Below are 16,805 nucleotides of genomic sequence, written 5' to 3'. Positions count from 1 at the left end.
GAGTGCATTTTATTTTCCCTATACATCGAATTTCGGGTTCCTGAATTGTAATTATAAGTGGAAACTAACATTTATTAAGTCTAATCGCAATTATTTTCCCCTTTCGGTGCTAAGGCCGAAAACTTGGAATTTGGGCTACGATCGAAAATTTGTTATTTCCAGCATAATCGAAAGTTTGTAGCTATATTCTTTATTTTTGTGACTACTTTTGTCACAAGATTCCTGCCTCCCATTTTTTTTGCTAGTTTTTGTAGTATTCGACAAAAACTTTTGCTAAATATTTCTTAACTTCTCGCGGTTTTCCATATTTCATATGCCATTCGTGGTTATTTTTACAAAAGGAATCAGTAAAATATTCATGAAATATTTAATTGTGAAAATTTATGAAAAAAAAATTTGTGGCTGTGATGTGCCTCAGGAACACGCATACTGAAAAGTGGTGTTCATTTATTTTTCTGATATGGCAACACCACACGGCGAATTTGAAGTGAAAGAAAATGAAATAATGACAAATGGAAGAAAAAGAATGTCACTACATAATAAACATGATGATGGTAAGTAATAGCAAGTTGTAAAATTTCATAATTTGGTCAAACTAATCATTTTAATAACTTCATGTTTTCTTTTCTTTTCAGATTATGCGAATTAATATGAAGTCCTTGAGCAGTCCACACGTAGTTGCACGCCGGAGTATTGTACCACCCCAAAAAGAATGGTTTAAAGGTTTTGCCAATCAATGAAGAAGATCAAACAAATATATGTATGCCGATTATGTCCCGGAATAATGTAATATGTTTTATGAAAAGTGTATTAAGGATTCTTTCTAGTTTTGCGCTAGAAAAACCAGCAATGATCGCAGAAGCGATCAGTTTTGAAGATGAGTTTCTTTTGCAGAGTTAATTGCAATTTTGTTGTTGTAGTGCTTTTCCTTAAGGGCTGTACGCAGTTAAAAAGTAAATGTTCAAGAAATTTTTTGAATTATTTCTTTTGCCTTCAAATAGGAGTAGGCAAGAATTTTTGACATTTGACGATGCATGGTGAATAACAATAGTATAATAAGAAGAGTTGCAAAATATAGAGAAAGAAATTAATTGAATGAAATAAATAAGAAGTGGGTGCGCTTTTTAAATAAATTAATTAAAAACTAAAGAAAAACAAAATAAAATAAATACTTCTACATTGAAGAGGAAGTTAGCTGACAATTTGAAGACATGAGCACTTGGTAAGTTCAGTGATATTCTTTATATTGCGAAAGTGCTAAAAGTATTTGTATTTTGCGTGTCCAACTTCTCCCTTCGTGGCCAGGAGTTTCGGAATGAAAAAATAAGAAGGCTCAAACTCCGACTAAGTAATGTTTGCTCTGTTTAGACCGTACATCCACTCATAGAAATGAAGCTTCTCGGATTAAACAGGGATATGATGAAATAGCAGCAAGGTCATTCCGGTACATAGACCCAGCTCTTGTGTACTAAAGTTTACTGCCAACTCCACTAATTTTTTTCTTCCATTATGTTACAGGAATGATTTCCTTATCATTTTAAATACAGGGGTCTTTATGGCGGGCGCGGAGCTTGCTCTTATGGAAGGTGCAAGGAGCAGCAAAAAAGTTCCAAGCTGTCGCGTAAGTCCGTACCTCCGAGAAAGAGATGAAAAGGGTAGGTTCGAAACCGACTTCAAAAACCTAAAAAGCTCACCTTCCCTTTTCCAAGAGAATTTCCGGATGACTCCCGCTACCTTTGAGAAGCTTTATTAAATTTTACTACCGTTCCTGATGCGTAAACGAAATACAAGACCGGATGATTTCATCAGCGAGAAAGCTAAACTAGCAATGGTTTTGGAGTAAGTGTGCTCAAATCAGAAAATTGTCTTACAAATAATTAATAATTGAATTTAATAGGTACTTTGCAAGTGGAGATTTATGTCGACACATAGGCTCTTGCTATAGAATATGCAAACAGCATTTTGCCAGTATAGTGTCGCATGTTTCGCAAGCTATTTGCAAAGCTTTAAAATACCAAGTAGCGGAATGCAATGAGGAAACAATGACAGCTGTTGCCAAAGGCTACAAAGAAAAATGGAATTTTCCTAATTGCATCGGAGCTATCGATGGCAAACATATTCAAATTAGAGCGCCACCGAAAAGTGGTAGTATTTTCTATAACTACAAGGCAAGTTAAAGACAAATGAACATACAAGCTAAACACAAATAAACGTACATACATAATTCGGTTATGGCAAGCACAACAGTCTGTGAGTTATTAGAACGACGGATATGAGTAGCCATTAACTCGCATACTCTAAAATTGGCATAAATACTCGTTGTATATGTTATACTCGTAAATTGTAAATCGGACTTCATGCAATCCCACACGCATTTGCCTTCACCGACCGCCAACCGGTTTCGAACGCATCGGAAGTGGAAACGCAATCAAAAACGGGTTGAATGCAAATTTGTGGGGAATTGCATTAGGCCCGTCTCACATAGAACGCTTTGCTTAGAGCTTGACTTTGGCATTTATTATTTATATATTAATAAATCTTTATAACTGACAAACTATGTGTGAATTGTTTTGGTGCTCGCAGGTGTATGTACGTAATTCCTATGTTGATCAACTTGAATAACAAATGTTTTATTTTCCAAACAGGGATTTCATTCAATTGTTCTTTTGGCTTCTTGCGATGCGTCGTATAAGTTTACGCACATAGATGTGGGCGCTTACGGCAGTGAAGGCGACTCGAACATTTTTAAGAATTCGAAATTTGGTTCGAAGCTACTAAGTGATCAATTACCATTTCCTGCCGACACCCTAATAGATGGAAAGAAAGTGCCGCATTTCATCGTAGCGGACGATGCCTTCCCGCTGGGTAAGAGAATAATCAAGCCATTTGCTCAAAAAACGCTCACAACAGAAGAGCGGATATTTAACTACCGCCTCAGCCGAGCTCGAAGATGCATTGAGAATGCTTTCGGTATATTAAGTACAAAATGGCTTTGTTTGCGCAAAATATTATTTTGTTCTCCTGATCGTGCCCAAGAAATAGTGTCAGCATGCTGTTTGCTACACAATTTCCTCTTAAACGAGGTTCGAGAAGAGTACTGTCCAGATACATTTTCTGGGTATGAAACCAACAATGGCGAGTGGTTATAGGAGAAACCGAAAATTGGGATAGTGATCGAAACGAAACAAGATTTTATCGCGGAAGATCGTCTGATTATGGAAAGTATGTGCGTAACGTTTTAAAAGAATACGTGAATTCAGCACAGGGAGCCGTTCCGTGGCAAAATGTTGCGGCTTTTGTATAAGCATAATTTTATTTGTAGGAGTAGTTACACGCGAGATTGTTATACTGATAAAGAATTATGTGATTAATAAGTAAATTTACATATTTAAAGGTATTATGAAATTATGATTACTGTAATCGTATGTGCAATCAATTACACACGTAATCCTTATCTCCCAGCGCTGATATGTATGTATGCACATTTGCAAGCACGTTTAAATATGCATTCATATACGCTTGAATATGTAAATTAACTTATAAATCTCATAAATCATCATCAGTATAAATTTTTTCAGTATTTTATTGCTTCCCAATAAATTGTTTAAAAAAAAACCTACCCAGAAAAAATTTACTCAATATTAAAATATAGCAGATATACCAAAAAGAACATTACAGTAGAATGGAAAACTATAAAAGCATTCAACGTAACGCAGATGGCACAGAACGAAAATTGACACTGAAGATGGCACAACGCCGAAACCGGCTTGTCTCCAAACCAAATTGACAAGGGATGACGGAAAATCGTTCCAAAACAACTCAAATTCTTACCCTGTCGGAAAGACCAACATTAGAAAAGGATAAAAATGGAATTATTTGCAATTTTTCTTTTGTTTTTATATAATTTTCATTAATAACATAATTTATATAAAAAACCGCATAAATACTGGCGACCAAGAAAATAGAATCAACCTCAGATTTTTAAGAGCTTTTTGAGTATGCAGTTTTGTAGTCCAATTGCAATCATCAGCACCTGAAGGTAATAATTGTTTTTTGAAACTTTGTGGGCCGTTCTAAACTTAAAGTAGATTCAATTTTCTAGGTCACTAGTGCAGCTGCTCTCAAAAAACCTGCATAAAACATAAATTTAAATAAATTAGTAAATGAATTCATAACATAACTTTCGCGTTTACATTTATTAACTTATCAATATTACGAACTTTACACTGCCGATCAACTGAATAGTTTCAAAATTAAAAATGATTTTATTCGAAACTTATATTTATTTATGAGTTTTCAATAATTTTCATTTAAAGTATAGCGGAATATAACAGATATGTGATATAAATAAACATTTCAAAACTTACACAGAGTTCAGAAAAGTTAATCAGAGTTTGAAAGCCCGTCATCAAATTAGAATTACCACAAAACTTGTACGGAAAAAAAACGCAACAAACTCATAAATAAATATAAGACTAAAAACATTTTAAATTTTTATCCTATCCTGTTGATTGATAGTTTATGAAGGTATATAAAAACTTAAAGTAGAGAACTATTTTTATGATTCCCCGGCTGAGTGGAGGTTTTCCCTATCTTTACTACCGATTCCAAAGCGCTTCAAAAACTATTTCAAAATTTTATTGAAGAACTCTCTAAGAATTTTTTTTGGAAACGGCAAATCTCGATAAAAGATATTTTCAACTGAGATAGAGCTTTGTTGATACAACTTCTAACATTGGGCATTCTTGAAAAAAAGTTTGGAAGAAGACGCTCTTCAAAAGTTTGCATTTTAGGTACGTTTTTGTGGCATTTTCGAATCGGCATTCCAAATAAATTGTTGTTCCACTCTGCCGTCGACATATGAAAATAGTTCTTTAGTTTGAACTGGCTTATGAATTAATAGGTCTAGGAAAACTTTTCCCTTTCCGCGCCAACTTTTTGTAACAGCGTGTAAATAAAGTTGCAGCATGCTTCATCAACTACCTTCTTCGGAAGCTGCTTCAGTAGAAATTCGAAGCCTGCAAAAGCTTCCTTAAATGGAGACTCCGACTTCGATTCCCGCAACTTCAACGCATTGCCTTGTTTTTCCAAAAGGTCATCGAGCTTCTGCCATATTTCCTGATTTTGGGGCTGGCTAGCTAAACGGGAACGTTTCGGTGGTGTGGGAGTCTATGAATAAACAATAATTAGCAAATCAGTATTGGTATTATCTAAAATCGTAGCAATTATAAATGCTTGTGCCCCTACCTCTACCCTCACGTCTATCACTGACACTAACCCTACATCTACCCCTCCTCTAATACTACCCCTTCCTTTAACCATATATCTACTTCTACCCCTTTCTCTTTACCTACCTCTGTTCTTGTTGTTGTTGTAGCGGTGCTTCGCCCCGTTCAATAAGGTTGTCATCGCATTTTTTTCTTACAAATGCAGCAGTACCAATCCCGTGGACCGGGGTTAGCCTCAATGCCTTCCCGGAGCAGGAGGGTAAGGAGCAGTCCCGTTGCGATGTGCTGCTCCATTGATGACAACTTTTGAGTGTTGTGTACTGGGTTAAACGGGGTTATACCATGACGACAGCCCTTGGTCAGGAAAAAAAATTTCCGAGTAACTCCGGTAGCTGAGAACCTGCTGAATTGGGAGTTGCCTACCTCTATCTCCGCCCCTACATCTACCTGTAAACCTACCTCTCCCTCTATCACTGCTCCTATCTCTACCCCTGCTTAGCATCCCATCCACCGCATGTTGTTGTTATTCGCCCCCGTTCATGCAAAACCACCATCACTTATAGGTTTTCATCAAGATCATCAATCATAGTTCAAGGAAAACAGCTGTTTCGACAGGGTTGGGCCATAGAGAGTGAGTCGTTAGATCTGTTGGTCCACATCGCAATAAAAAAGTGGTTTGTCATGTGGGGACTCATCGCAGGCTATACACATATCGGACATGTCCGGGTTGATTCTGGATAAGTAGGCGTTTGTTCTACTACTGTATACAGAACGAAGTTGAATCAGAAAGATGCGCGCCTCCCTCGGTAGTAGGCTACCGTTTGCCGTTCCGGACAACTCCACCAATAACGATGTTCACCGGGCGCAACTCTTCCAATTTTTTGTATCATGGATAAGCTTGCGAGTCTCGAATGTTTCAATTTGTAAAACGGCGGTGGAGGCACAAGTTGTCGGGCTTCCTTCATATACTTGCGGAGATGTTTTGTCACGTTCCTGGGAGGCGGAGCAGTGTCTAATAATTGTCGACCTGGAAATCCGGGTTGATGACAATTCATTAGATGCTGTTTAGTGAACATTTCATTGCGCTCTTTGATGATTATCGTCTTTGCAGTTGCAGTTTTGGGTGCGGTATTTTAACAGGCGACTACATTGGCTAATTGCCTTATATGTACTCAGCAACGTTTCTTTGCCTTTACCCCAGATGCTGCCAGCAAGGGACTTGAGAATTTTGTTGCGACTTTGTAATTTAGTTCGTGGAAGCAGAGGCCACCATCGAATGTCACACCAAGGATCTTGCGTTGGGTGACTGTCGGTAACCTAGTACCGTCGATGTGTATATCTAGTTCGTCATTAATCTGCTTATTCCCCGTCGTGAATAGGGTTTCTGAAGATTTGGTTGTCTGCATAGGATACTATTGTAACTACTTCTCTTCTTAGATGTTGCGTTCCTAAATTGAAGAACCCGCATCTTTCATCTCGGCACCAATAGCTATTTATTTATAATATAGAAGATACATACGTATGTATATACATACACTTACATATTCATATTGAGAACCTGGGCGTTTTGATGTACTCGCTTCCTCATTTTGGGAATCATCACTGGTAGTGAAAGTTCTGCAAAGAAAAGGAAATTGAATATGATTACTTAAAATTTAATGATATTGTGTATATGTACCTTCTCTTTTGTGATACATTTGGCAGGAAGGACATCTCCTCCGCAAACTCCCAATCGATATCCTCATTAAAATATGGCTCACTGAGCTGCTCCCCACCGGCACTTCCACTCTTAAATTTGTTCGTGGCCTTCGCCGGGTAGCGGTAGCTTTCCCTCACGCTCACCCACGCAGCTTTGCACTCTTCCACTAAATAAAAATACTATAAGTTTTCAAATTGGTATGAATATACAACGTATTATACATACTTACCCGATTTACCAAGCGTAAAACCTATCTCATTCCACGCCTGATCCACTGCATTTTTATTTGAATGCAGCGGATCGCCGATATTCCAAATCCGATTTTTTGATTTGACGGTTGAAATAAGGTTGCGCTCTTCCTCGCTGGTGCAATATGCGCTTCTGACGCTTGAGGGCTTTTGCTGTGTTGTCCATTCCTGGGGCCTTATTCGCTAACTGTGAGTTTTAAAATGTACACAAGAAATTGCGTAAACTTTGAAATTCTGATTCTGTAAAGCAAAACTATGAACAAAAAAACTCACTGATAAAAAGTCAGTCGATAGTATTTTTGAAAGTCTAAATGTCACTTTTTCTTCAAGAAATAATGCACAACCATTTATTTCTTGGCAAAGAAAGAGTTTACGTGTACACTTTTTCTAAAAAAATCTTTAGAAAATAGTAGTAGAAAATGTATTAAATTTCTTCAGAGCTGCGTACTGCAAAAGAAAATTTCACTCATAAAATTTTTCTTGAGCATTTCTTGGCTGTCATTTTATATGGAATTTTTGGTTTTCTTAAGAGCTGCATACGGCCCTTTATCTCATAATACCCAACAAAAAATGCTGTGAGTTATTATGACAAATAAGGAAAGCAATTAAACTGAAAAAATATTATTAATATTGGATAGAAAGAAGTGCACTTACTAAGAATGTGGATTTTGTTTATTTCCATTCACGTAGTAATGCACATCTGTATTTTCGTTAGTGTATTGTAAAACTACACTAAACTAATTTTTCCATGCAATGGTTAAGAACCATTGTGTAAAACTCAATGCAAGACATTATTTGCACTCTCAACTGAGTAGTTTTAATGATATTGTTTGATATCTACTAGTTGGTTTTTCATCAAAATTGTTTTTTTTTTGTTTTTTGTACAAAATTAGTGAACTCATTAGCAAAATTTGCAATATATGTCGTTGTTTTTCTAATGTAGTTTGTCCAATTAAACCAACTTGGCTTAACATGATAAATTAACGTGGTAATGAATTATGCAGGTTGTGTTAACCAAAGCTTTGTCAAGTTATTGTAGTCGGACTGTTATCTATCTGAAACAACAAAAATTGTTAATACATCCCAGAGCACGGGGAAAAATTGTCAATAAAATATGACACTATGGCATCCTCGCCATAAAAACAAAGTCCAATTTTCACAACTATTCTGTAACAGATGTCGCAGTGCTGTGAATATCAATTGGCAGGAACCAGATTTGAAGTAGGAATAATGAAGACAAACAAAAAACCGCTGTAATGGCTGAATGGTTACAGCAGCAGCGTCTAAAAGTTGCCGATGAAGGAATTTAGCCGTTCCCGAAATGGATCTATACAACGAGCTTTGGTAGTTGTCTAAATTTTTTCTTTCTTCTATTCTAATTTAAAATTTTTTCAATTGAGAAAAAATATATTACAACAATAATAATGATAAAATAATTATTGTTAGGCCTTGAGCTCGATTCAAACTCGCGAACCCATCTGAAACAATATTAAACCGTTTTGTATTTAGGAACAAGATGGCTGACAACGTTTGTACGTGGTAATTTGCGTGTAGTTAGGTTTGTAGTTTATTGATATATTTTATATGTTTTCGCTGGGCATATAGGTTATTTATCAGGGATTTCGTTTTTAGGTTTCATTTTTTGACGGATATATTTGCTATCTGCACCCCTTTGTTGACTTTTGCCTTTTTAATTTTGAAATAAAAGTTTTTTATTTTGTACGCCGATAATTAGAAGTGGCATTACCTATTTTGACGAAGTGGAATGTCTTAATTTTCAGATTCGGCTTCACCATCAGTGGATATTTCGTCACTTGTGTCAATGGCGGGGGGAAGAAGGAACAGTTTAGCCAAAGGCCTTGTGATTTGACCTTTTTCAGTCGCACTGTCAACTACTCTAACAAGGTCGTCTGATCCGGGGTGTAGTTTGACTACCTGACCCAGCCTCCATTCATTTGGAGCGAAATTGTCTTCTTTCAAGAAGACGAGATCGCCTAATTTAATGTTGGCTTTCGGGTGTTTCCATTTAACTCGCTTTTTCATCTCTAAGAGATACTCTCTTTTCTATCTTTTGCAAAAGGTTTGATGCCAAGCCTTTAGTTTATGCCACCTATTTACTATGGAAGCAGGATTCTCATTGGAATCTATTTCCGGCGGGGCTAGAAGATGTCCGCCCACCAGGAAATGACCAGGGACTAGGGGTTCTAAGTCGGTCGACTCGCTGGACGACGGGCTTAATGGTCGCGAGTTGAGGCAAGCCTCTATTCGGCAGAGTAGGGTTGAAAATTCCTCGAAAGTATATTTATACCCAGATGCCACTTTTTGAAAGTGGCTTTTGAAACTTTTTACTCCTGCTTCCCACAGACCTCCCATATGTGAAGAGGCGGTGGGAATGAAATGCCATTGCAGAAGTTGATAAGCGTATTTAGACAATGCATTCTCACGCGAATCTGCTATAAATGCCTTAAATTCAAATTTCAGAGATCGTGAGGCTCCGACAAAGTTAGTTCCATTGTCGGAGTAGACATTTTTTGGGCATCCTCTCCTGACAATAAACCTTCAGAATGCCGCAAGGAAGGATTGGGTGCTGAGGTCGGTTGTGGCTTCCAAATGTATGGCTTTCGTACTAAAGCAGACAGACAGACAGGCATAACCTTTTGAAATACGGCACTCTCTACCTCGATAACTTTTGATGTCGAATGGTCGTGCAAAAGTCGCAGTTAAACAAGTCATGAGTAATGCCGATGTGTGGAATGGTAATCCCTCTCATCTGCCACCCACAACTAATGAGAGTGCTAACATATCAAATACTTCTAATACAACGAACATTGTGACGTCAGTGTATGAGAATGCTCGCTCGCCTGTTGCTGTTGATGCTGCTGCTTGTGCCATTAAAATCACGTCGCCTAGTGTTGTGACGTCAGTGCATGCGGATACAATAAATAATAATGTTGTGACGTCAGTGCCAGTGAGTGCCCAACCATCCGTACTATCGGCTAGTGCTGCTGCTTGCACTACTAAAACTTCAACGCCTAGTGTTGTGACGTCAGTGCCTATGAATCCTCAATCATCTGTAATATCGATTAGTGCTATCTCAAATATTATTACTGCTGCTGCTTGCACTACTAATACAACGGTGTCCAATGCTGTGACGTCGACGCCTCAGAGTGTTATTTCAACTTCAAATAATTCTCGCAATACGTATGCATCCATAATTACGGCCGTGCCAATGACGGATATTTCGGCTTCTTCTTCATCCACTCATGCGTCTATTAAGGAAGATGGACAGGGGGCAAATGTGTCTAAAACTAGAACTAAAATGAAAAATACTAATTCTCGAATTCTTATTAGAGGATCTAACGCATCGAGCGATCTGGTGGATGCTGATCGTTACAAATGGCTACATATATCGTCTTTTTCGCCATCTGTAACTGAAGATAATATAATTGAATATGTGGCTAGGCAAGCTAATTTAAATAAAACCGCATTAAGTTGTACGATGCTAGTAAAAAGAGATGTTGCGTTTGCAAATCTGAATAGAGTTAGCTTCAAGTTGGGAGTTCCTGAGTCATCATTTGACAAATTGCTCAGCTCCGAAATTTGGCCGACTAATGTTACGGTGAAGCCTTTTCAGTTTTTTCGGAAGGCTCACAAAAAGCCTCCTCGCACATAGTAGGGATAAATCGTCCCGCCAATAACAGCAATAACGACTTAAGGATATATTTTCACAATGTATCTGGCATGAGAACCAAGTCTGATCTTGTGTATAATTTTAGTGCGCAAATGGATTATGATATATTTGTCTTCATCGAGACATGGCTCAATGAAAAATTTTTTCATAGTGAGTTATTTGACTCAAATCTTTTCAATGTCTATCGCAAGGATCGGGATGCTCGGAAAACTGGTTGCATTCGCGGTGGTGGTGTTTTAATTGCTGTCAAGCGCCAGCTGCGTTCATTTTTATTTTCGCTCAACAATGACGACTCGCTACTTGACCAAATCTGCGTGTGTATAAATGGTTCTGGTTCTGGTGCACAAGGCTCCCTATATCTGCTTGCCTCGTATGTTCCACCAGGCAGCGCATTTGATGTATACAAAGCACATGCTGATAACATAATCTCTGTTGTTTTACGAAACCTTAATGATGACCACCTCTGCGTGCTTGGAGACTTCAACCTTTGTAATATTCATTGGTCAACAAATGTTTCTAGTTATGGTCTCACACCTAATAATCTTTCTTTGAATCACGAACTGTATTTAATTGATAATTTATTGAGTCTCAATTTAAAGCAAATTAGTAAAAGTTTTAATGCCCTAAATAGATTATTGGATCTAGTGTTTATAAGTGAAACCTTAATTGTGAAGTCAGCGAATGCTCTAATGCAGTTATTCCCAAGGATAGGCATCACCTACCCCTGGTCATTACTTGTAGTTTTTATTATTATGCGTCGGATACTTCAGATAGCAGATTAACGTCAATTTCAATTCATGCGATTTTCCTAGATTTAACGATTTTTTAATGGAAATAAACTGGGACGAATTACTGGAGGGACTTGATACCTCTAACTGCTTCGCCACGTTCAAATCCATTCTATTTAGTCACTGTTTGAATAAAATTCCGGTAAAGCGAAAGAGGCCGTATAAACTTCCGTGGTATTCGAAAGAATTAAAAAAACTGAAGAACATAAAAAATAAATATTTGCGTAACTTCAAACGCTCAAAGAGTCATATATTCTTTACTAAGTACAAGCACTATTTAAAGATATTTAATCATTTAGATAAGTTTCTGTACAATAACTATATTTACGATATTGAGTCGAATATTAAATCGAGTCCTAAAACTTTTTGGAACTATATAAAGTCAAAAAAAGGTGGCTCCAGTGTACCCTCTGGAGTTTTCCTTGATGATCAGCCTGCGCGATCTCTAAGTGAGGCAGCGAATTTATTTGCTGAGTTTTTTAAGTAAACTTTTTCTCAGGATGATAATAATAAAGCGGTTGATTTTTCATTGGATGCCGTTAGTATCCTGAACTTCGGTACGCTTACTCTCTCCTGTGAGGATGTTAGTAAAGCTATTATTATACTTAAATCCTCATCCCAAACTGACTTTGATGGGTTTTCTTCTGTCTTGTTAAAAAACTGTCCAGCCTTGGTCTATCCGTTGACTCTGATTTTCAATAAATCATTATCATCTGGGACGTTCATCGATGATTGGAAGCTCACCTCGATTACGCCCGTTTTCAAATGTGGAAATAAGAACGATGTGCGTATTTATAGACCAATATCCAAGCTGTCCACAATTTCTAAAATTTTTGAGCATGCTGTGAATGCCAAGTTGAGTTTTGCTGTTAAATCCCTTTATATCACCCCACCAGCACGGGTTTGTTGCTGATAGGTCCACGGTTTCAAATCTTGCTATTTTTAGCGAATACTGTGTAGATTCTTTCTCTGCTGGACTACAGCACACAGTTCTGATAAAAAAATTAAGCAGTATCGGTTTTCATTCAAGGGTTCTTTTGTGGATTCGTTCTTATTTAAGTAATAGACACTGCGTTGTTACCATTGATGGGAAATGTCTAGTCCGTTCGTTGCGACTTCTGGCGTTCCCCAGGGAAGTATAATAGGCCCACTTTTATTTATATTATTTATTAATGACATCAGCAGTTGTTTTTCGTTTGCAAAGTGTTTACCTTATGCAGATGACTTACAAATATTCTCAGCTATTAAATCGCAAGAAGATGCCATAAAGCTGCAGGATGATATAAATTAGCTTCACCAATGGTGCCTGAATTCCTGTCTCTCCTTAAATATGCAAAAATGCTTCCAAATAGTTTATTCAAAATCAACTAACAATTTGTCTACAAAATACAGTATATCTAACTGTGAACTTCAATGTGGTGATGAGATTAAATACCTGGGTGTCGTTTTTGACAAAAGATTTTCTTTCATTAATCACATTAACTACGTAACATCGAAAGAATATTCTATGCTCGGATTTGTACGGCGCAATGCTTCAAAATCCTCAGGCCCCTATACCTTTAAGCTGCTCTACACGTCATACGTTAGATCTCATAATGAATATGCTGTCTTCATTTGGAGACCAAGCAACCAAACGGCCATTTGTAGAATTGAGAGAATTCACAAAATTTTCCTTAAATATGCCCTTCGGCCGGTAAACTTTTATGAGCCGATTCCTTCCTACTCTGCACGTCTTTTACTTTTAAGCCTCAAGTCTTTGAAAAATCGTAGATCTATACTGTGCTTGTCATTCATGTATAATGTTATTAATGGCTACATTGATTGCCCTTATATGCTGGAAAGGATTCGATTTAATGTTCTCCAAAGATCTCTCAGAAATTCGTCTCCATTTTATTACGATTATTTCAGAACGAATTACGTTGGTAATGCTCCCATTACGCGTGCTATTCGGGAGCTTAACTCAATAAGTAATTCCGCTCTTGATTTTTCTATACAAAGAGCTGAATTTATGAGTATTTTGAAGTCTGCTTTCTAAGTAAACCGATTACTTTTGGGCATAAGTATTTTTAAAATTTTCATTGTATCATAGTCTGTAAGGATTAAAATTCATAGACTTAAACAAATAAATAAATAAATAAATAAATAAAAAATCTACCCCAGTGTTGGTAAATGGTCGGGAAAATGTGGTACGTTCCTGAGGAAGATTCCCCATGAGTTGGGTTTGTACCCGGTTCTTATAGATCGTGCAGACCTTACAGCTGTGAATTATGGACTGTATCATATTTTTAACCCTAGCAATCCAGTATTGGGTTCTAATAAGCCTAACCATTAGTTTTCCCCATGCAAAGAGATGTCGTGGATAAACTGTACAAAAATGCGAGACAATTTGCATTTGTATGGTAAGATGATTGGATGGCGTTTGTTATAGGGTAAGTCAAGAGACGCCCGTAAGCGACCATCAGTCCTTATGATGTCATTCTTATCTAAGAAAAGGTCAAGAGGAAGCACTTCGCTTTTAGAATCGACCGGTTTTCCTGATTTGAGATTTTTATATTCTGTAGTATAAAATTGCAGTTGAGATAATCTCGCTAAATCCAAATATACACTTAAGACTTTTTAGAAAATTCGGGAAAATTTCGCGAATTTTCAAGAAAATTTTCAGCTTTCCGGTAAGATATTTTAGAATTTTTCTGAGATATATCTATTAAACCTTATAAAATCAAGTCGCTAAATGACATGTATGCACATAACTTCACACAGAATGCTCCGATTTTAAAACGGTTTTTTGCATTTGAAGGCTTAGCTACGTGAGATGGTACAGTTAATATAATTTGAAGATATATATCATAGGGGCGTGGCAAAATGCCAAAATGTAGTAAAAAATCATAAAATTTTTGTTTAAACAGCTATAACTCAAACGGATGGACGGATTTAAAAAAATCTACTTTTCAGTAAAACTTTGAACTATTTACCTTCGATCTGCATCAAAAAAAATATTTGATTCCTTTCTTATATCAGCCAAATTGTTTAAACAAAAGTAACATTTTTACCAAAAAATGTGTTTGTATGGTTGTTCGCTGTGAACTGTTCGCGCTAATTGCTTTTGAGTGAGGATGATGCGACACATACATACGTACATATATAGCATTCGCTGCCTTATTTATCTTCGGGCGTAGGTTTAAAGGTATGTCTGGATGTACATCACTACATAGTATAAAACAAAGTCGCTTTTTCTGTCCCTATGTCCCTTTGAATCAGGCATGCTTAACCAACGAACCAATATCATTTCGTTACGATAATTAACGTTAATAAACGAAACAAAGTCATTTCGTTTCGTTTATTAACGTTAAGAACGTCAAATTAACGAAATGATTTGGTATCGTTTTCTACCATATCAAAACGAAATCAAATCGTTTATGTTGATTATTAATTTCAAACTATGCTGGCAAAGCTGATTGATGGCGGAGTCATTAAAGGTGAAAGCATTAGCCAAGCTGATTGCAACTTTTCTCATGAATTTTGACAGTACGAACATTTCTCAGAGTATTTTTGACATTACCACCAACGAATTACACAAACAAACTACATGGAGTTTGTGTGTGTATGTCCGCTCGCTGTTACCACCTTACGGCTTCACCATGGCTATAGCATTGCCAGCACAATTGAAACATAAATTTTTTATTTATATAGTTCGCGCTGTTCGGACGTGTTTCTAAGCGCTCGCTTGTATTTTTGTAAATTTTAAATCATCTTTGATTGTTTTTGCTTTAGTTCAATACCTAATACAAAATGCCGTGTATTTGTGGAAATAGGGTCGATCGCGGTCAATCTAAAATTCAATGCGCTAAGTCCAGTGAACTTTTTCATTTGCATTGTACCGGTGTTTTGCCTACTGATATCGAATATTTGAGTGAAGCCAATAGTGCTTTCTTTTGCAAGGTTTGTGCATGTGAACGACGTCGCTCTATTCGCTCGCCACCCCCCACTGTCAGTGCTACATCAACAATAAATACAACTGAAAATACAGTAATTGATTTGTCTGCGCTGTGAAATGACTCAATTGTCGATATTGTAAACAATGATTATGAGCGAAGTGTTGTTAATAATGTTAATATTGAACAAACACTAGTATCTTTAGTGAGTGAAATTAACCTGCTTAAAGCTAAGAATGCAGAGCTCATAACCGCACTGAAGTTATCACTCGAAGATGGCCATCGTTTGCGTGCTCAAATTAGCGATTGACAAGCAGAGATTCGCTCTGATTTTAAATACCTTTATGACAACAACACTGCTGTAGCAAATGATGTGAAAGTCTTGAGAGAAGATTTTGCGAAGTTTCATATTAAACAGCCATTGCCTTTGAACAGCTTTCGTTTTCGCTCTTTGTCTGACACTCATCTTCATGGCGCTTCCTCAACACATTCTAACATACATAGAACATCATTAATGAGATAAATTCTGCTCCTGTGTCTAAAGCGGTGGTCAACAGCATTGGTCGCGCTAAAGCTAGTACCTATGCTTCTTCTTAAGTTAAAAATAATAATAACAATGACACGCACAACAAAACCGCAAACAATACTACATTAAAAACCAATAACACAAAGCATGCTGTTGAGTCACAGTATGCTGATGAGGGTAATAAAGGCAAACGTACAGGTGTTAGCAATCGTCGTAAGAAGTCGACCACAGTGGGTTCGTCAGCTGCATCTACATCAACTTCTGCATTTACATCAACTTCAACATCAATTTCTGCTTCGACAGTGGGCTCATCACCTGCATCTACGTCAACTTCTGCATCTACATCAACATCTATTTCTGCTTCGACAGTTTCCGTGGTGCAACCTGTTGGTCCTAGGGAGATGACTGCCGTTCCGCCTCGCAGAGCAATTTTTGTTTCTCGGTTGCATGCTTCATTGACTGTCGACGATATTTCAAATTATATATGCTCTAAACTTAATATTAATAATTCTAGTGTTGAAGTTTTCAAATTTAACTTTAAATATGAAAGGAAATTTCATCTTTTAAAATAACTGTGCCATACCTTTATGTTGATAGTGTTCTTGACAGTTCTTTTTGGCCGGAGCATTCTGTGGTGCATTTGTACAAGAGAAATACCAATATAGTGCCAAAAAACTCTATTACCTTCACCGC

General features: G+C 37.1%; 2 protein-coding genes and 1 pseudogene across 12 annotated transcripts in view; 2 read left to right on the top strand and 1 right to left on the bottom strand.

Moving 5' to 3' along the window:
* CaMKII (Calcium/calmodulin-dependent protein kinase II) overlaps positions 1-16,805 on the top strand; it is a 3,892,153-nt gene that overhangs the window by 2,253,073 nt on the left and 1,622,275 nt on the right. The window lies entirely within an intron of this gene.
* LOC137234685 (putative nuclease HARBI1) lies at positions 956-4,174 on the top strand (annotated as a pseudogene).
* LOC137234686 (uncharacterized) lies at positions 3,941-7,660 on the bottom strand. 2 transcript variants are annotated; one of them, XM_067758170.1, is made up of 4 exons: positions 7,153-7,660; positions 6,907-7,093; positions 6,770-6,845; positions 3,941-5,169 (listed from the first exon to the last, which is right to left on the bottom strand). In XM_067758170.1, coding segments are annotated over exons 1-4 (528 nt in total). In that variant the 5' UTR covers positions 7,154-7,660; the 3' UTR covers positions 3,941-4,905. The 2 variants fall into 2 exon arrangements, with proteins under 2 accessions (XP_067614271.1, XP_067614272.1); XM_067758171.1 differs by having other exon boundaries at positions 7,157-7,660.

The sequence above is a fragment of the Eurosta solidaginis genome, chromosome X (genome assembly GCF_040869045.1).
Source record: "Eurosta solidaginis isolate ZX-2024a chromosome X, ASM4086904v1, whole genome shotgun sequence".
In the NCBI taxonomy this organism is placed as follows: Eukaryota; Metazoa; Arthropoda; class Insecta; order Diptera; family Tephritidae; genus Eurosta; species Eurosta solidaginis.
The sequence above is the reverse complement of the archived record's forward strand: the minus strand, read 5'-3'. Positions and strand labels throughout refer to the sequence as shown.

What these genes read in the sequence shown, in the direction of transcription:
- LOC137234686 (XM_067758170.1), bottom strand. An exon ending in AATGTATCACAAAAGAGAAG is followed by an intron (nt 6,846 to 6,906) that starts GTACATATACAC and finishes TTTTCTTTGCAG; the next exon opens with AACTTTCACTACCAGTGATG. An exon ending in CAGGTTCTCAATATGAATAT is followed by an intron (nt 5,170 to 6,769) that starts GTAAGTGTATGT and finishes GTTTATTCATAG; the next exon opens with ACTCCCACACCACCGAAACG.